General features: G+C 39.9%; 1 protein-coding gene across 1 annotated transcript; it reads left to right on the top strand.

Annotated features, from left to right (window-relative positions):
• Positions 1 to 525: 525 nt before the first annotated feature.
• On the top strand, positions 526 to 3,034 carry nanos1 (nanos homolog 1). The gene has a single exon (XM_047352606.1). It carries the CDS (start codon positions 819 to 821, stop codon positions 1,485 to 1,487), a length of 669 nt encoding a protein of 222 aa, XP_047208562.1. The 5' UTR covers positions 526 to 818; the 3' UTR covers positions 1,488 to 3,034.
• The last annotated feature ends 388 nt before the right edge of the window (positions 3,035 to 3,422 follow it).

Here is a 3,422-nt window from a genome sequence, read left to right as displayed (position 1 = left end):
TTGTTTTTTTTTTTGCTTTTATTAATTTATTTGTCCAATGACATTAAAGCAGTTATAAAATATTTACATTTAGGTGCAAATTAATTTACATATTTTTGTGAACTGAACTGCCCCAAAGCTGTTTGCATCAAGCTGTCAAAATTAGAAACTGAAAAACATATTTAGCACAAAGAAACTTTGAGGTAGGAAGGTTTGATCCGTAGGGGCGCTTCTGTTTTGATAAATTGCGTTGAAAATTGATTTCTACGAGAAAAAAAAAGTGCATTTGCTCTTAGCATACAATTAGTTAAGGTGTGGAAGCTGCTAGTTGGCCTTGATGGTATTTACGTGCAATGATTACCAATATTGATTAGGAGATCATGTGGAACCTTGATGTTTTTTTTTGAAAGAGGAGATATTTTTGGTCTCATTTTGAAACCCTAAAATTAACTACATAATGATTTTCTGAGAAAAATCTTTTTCCGCACATTTTTTAAAACATTAAACATTAAACCTTGAGTTTCTAAACGTCAGAATGCTGATTGATGTCGCAGTGGAGCCTGCCCGCAGGAAAACAAATCTGCCTAAATGTTGCTTTGAAGAAAAGGGGCCGCTTTCCCCCCTCTGATCAGAAACTTGGGCTTGGTGGGAGAGCGCCCCGCCCTCCTGGTCCATATAACCAGAAAGCCAGTTTGCAGGACGCTCAAACAAAACAGGAACACTGGAGACCACATCGCAGTACATGAGGTATTCCTGGGGGTGAACTCTGGCTACTCTGACCCAACGGATTACACTGGCTGTTTCATCTTTTGACGGCAAACAAACAACCACAAGTGACCATGGATTTTCTCAATCACAACTATTTGAATGCACGCAACCCCTATGATTATACCTTCAATTTCTGGAACGATTATCTTGGACTCACGACATTGGTTACGAAGAATAATAAGCTCAACATGCCCCAGAATCCGAACTCCATCACCGAGTCCCTGAAAGCAACTCTGGGTTTGGACGATTCCCCGGCGTGTCCGTGCGTAATCGCAGGCGGCACCGGAGAGAGTGCACACCTGGACTGCTGCTGCCCGTCCGGGAGCCCCCCGCCACCCTCCATCCTGGACCTGAAGGAGCGCTTCTCCATCCTGAGCCCGTTCCAAAGCCAGCTGCCGGAGCGGGAGATGGGCTTTGGTGGAAGTTTCGCGGGGTTTGATCTCTTTGGCGTGGAGAGGAAGATGCGCAAACCCGCTTCCAGGGGCAAACAGGAGCCCAAAATCTGCGTGTTCTGCCGGAATAACGGAGCGCCGGAGGAGGTGTTCGGTTCCCACGTCCTGAAAACTCCGGACGGCAGGGTTGTGTGTCCGATTCTGAGGGCTTACACCTGCCCGCTCTGCAGCGCCAACGGGGACAATGCCCACACGATAAAATACTGTCCACTGTCAAAAGACCAGCCATCCCAGCGCCCATTAAAGGGGGGGAGGGCAGTGGGCGGTAAGAGGATGAAAATATTCTAGAAAGAAGAATCTATAAAGTAAATTGAATTGCACTGAACAATTTCCAGATGACTGTTTTGATTTCGGTTTTAGCCGTTATTCCTGTTTCATTTTCTGACTTTTCTTTGTTCCAGCAATAAGATTGCTTCTATTTTTATAGTTATTTTATCCACATAGAATCATTTCCTGCTTTTACATTAGATTTACTATTCTCTATAGTTTATAGTCATTTGAGTGTGTGCATACAAAAACACATATGTATCAATAATCCAGCATTTTTAAAACTATTTTGGTCACATAAGAAAATAGTCTGACATTTGGTAAAGGGGATGAATGTCATAACCAATTTCTACCAAGTATTTTTGTACGGTGAGCTAAAAGCTCGCTGCGATCTTCTTTCACGTCTTAGAGAAACCAAAGTTATGTTTGCCATTAAAGATGTTGAAGAATGTGTTGTTAAGGTGTATGTGTGGGTCTGGGTGCAGGAGGAAGTCTTTGAACCCCCCTGCCTGCCTGAAAATAAAACTCCACCCCATGTTTTCCAACTTGCTCTAAAAGTCGACTTTCATTCTGGGAGGAAGGAACTAAAAACAGACAATGTGGCTTCTGTTTTAGCTTCATGTTCACTGGAGAACCAACAACTCTGTGTGATGGGAAACCTACTATATCCCATACCTGATTTTTTATCTATATTTCATTTTTTATGTTTACAATCCCAAATGAGAACACTGGATTTTATTTTCTCTGTAAGGTCTATCTTGTTATTTTTATTGTTTGTATCTTTTCTGATTTTTTTTCCCCGTCACAATTTATTCTGCTGAGAGACTCATGGCCAGGTCTGCTCTGCCATATAAAGCAGAGTGAGCCCTTATTATCTGAAAAACATAGCAAATGAATGTCAGTAAACAATGATGCATTTTTTTTCCCTGTTGAATCCCAAAAAAAGATGCAAAAATGTCCTGAATGTACAATTAAAAGTGTCACTTGTGGGACTGCACATTTATGAAAGTTTTGTTTACCAAAGGAAAACAACTGCATTAAAAACAGAAAGACAAACGATTTGCTGTACAGTCAATAAAAATGATGTTTATTCAGTATTTTAACATGACAAGTGACTTCAGAGGGCGCTACCTCAACGGGATTTTGTACTTACATGTAAAAAAATCAATAGCAGTTTATTGATATAGTGCTGCCATTTATAATAAGGGTTTTTGATAGTATTTTTGATCTTTGTATAACACAATTGTATTTTCATTTTGTTGCATTTAACACAATGGAAGTGAGTTTCCAAAAAGCTATGATAAGCATTACTTCACCAAAAGGTGATTTTCTGTAAATAGCGAATATGCCCATACTTTGAAAGATTAGCTGTCCAATGATACATTGCGAGGAAGCAAAAAGATAAAAAGAATGCTGACAATTGTCACTTTTAACAGAGGGTTTTGATGATTCAGAGAAAAAGAAACACTGTTGAACTTTGTTATTTATATTTTACCATATTTTACTGTATGCTGCTGTGCAGAGTAACATGAATTCACTAGAGAAATAAAAACATATCAAATATTGGAGCTGAATGGCTGCGTTCTTTGGTTTACTCAATATCAGAGGAGTATACAAATATTTTTCAACAAGTCTCAGATTACTGTTGTACTGAAGACAGAACAAATCAAGCAGGCTAGTTGACCAAGAAAAATGGCTTTCTGTAAGTAATTTAAATTTTAAAGTATGTTCGACATGTACACCCATGACAGAAATACTTTAACCTTTGGTCCAACTCAAGCTGATCTGCTGCCCTGACATCTCAAAGATTTTCACTGAGAGGACAAATACAGTGCCACAGTTGTCCGTTGTTGTTTCGGGAGGTCAGCCCACGCAGGAATGTCTTGGCTTGTGTCTCTGGTTCAGAGAGATCATGTTTGCACTGAAGTGGATTGAAAAGCTGGCCCTCCTGGCCTT

Source organism: Girardinichthys multiradiatus, chromosome 23 (assembly GCF_021462225.1).
Source record: "Girardinichthys multiradiatus isolate DD_20200921_A chromosome 23, DD_fGirMul_XY1, whole genome shotgun sequence".
Classification (NCBI taxonomy): domain Eukaryota; kingdom Metazoa; phylum Chordata; class Actinopteri; order Cyprinodontiformes; family Goodeidae; genus Girardinichthys; species Girardinichthys multiradiatus.
The sequence above is the reverse complement of the archived record's forward strand: the minus strand, read 5'-3'. Positions and strand labels throughout refer to the sequence as shown.

Bases quoted from the DNA above. Each gene is read 5' to 3' on its own strand.
- nanos1 (XM_047352606.1), top strand. From the start codon at position 819: ATGGATTTTCTCAATCACAACTATTTGAATGCACGCAACCCCTATGAT.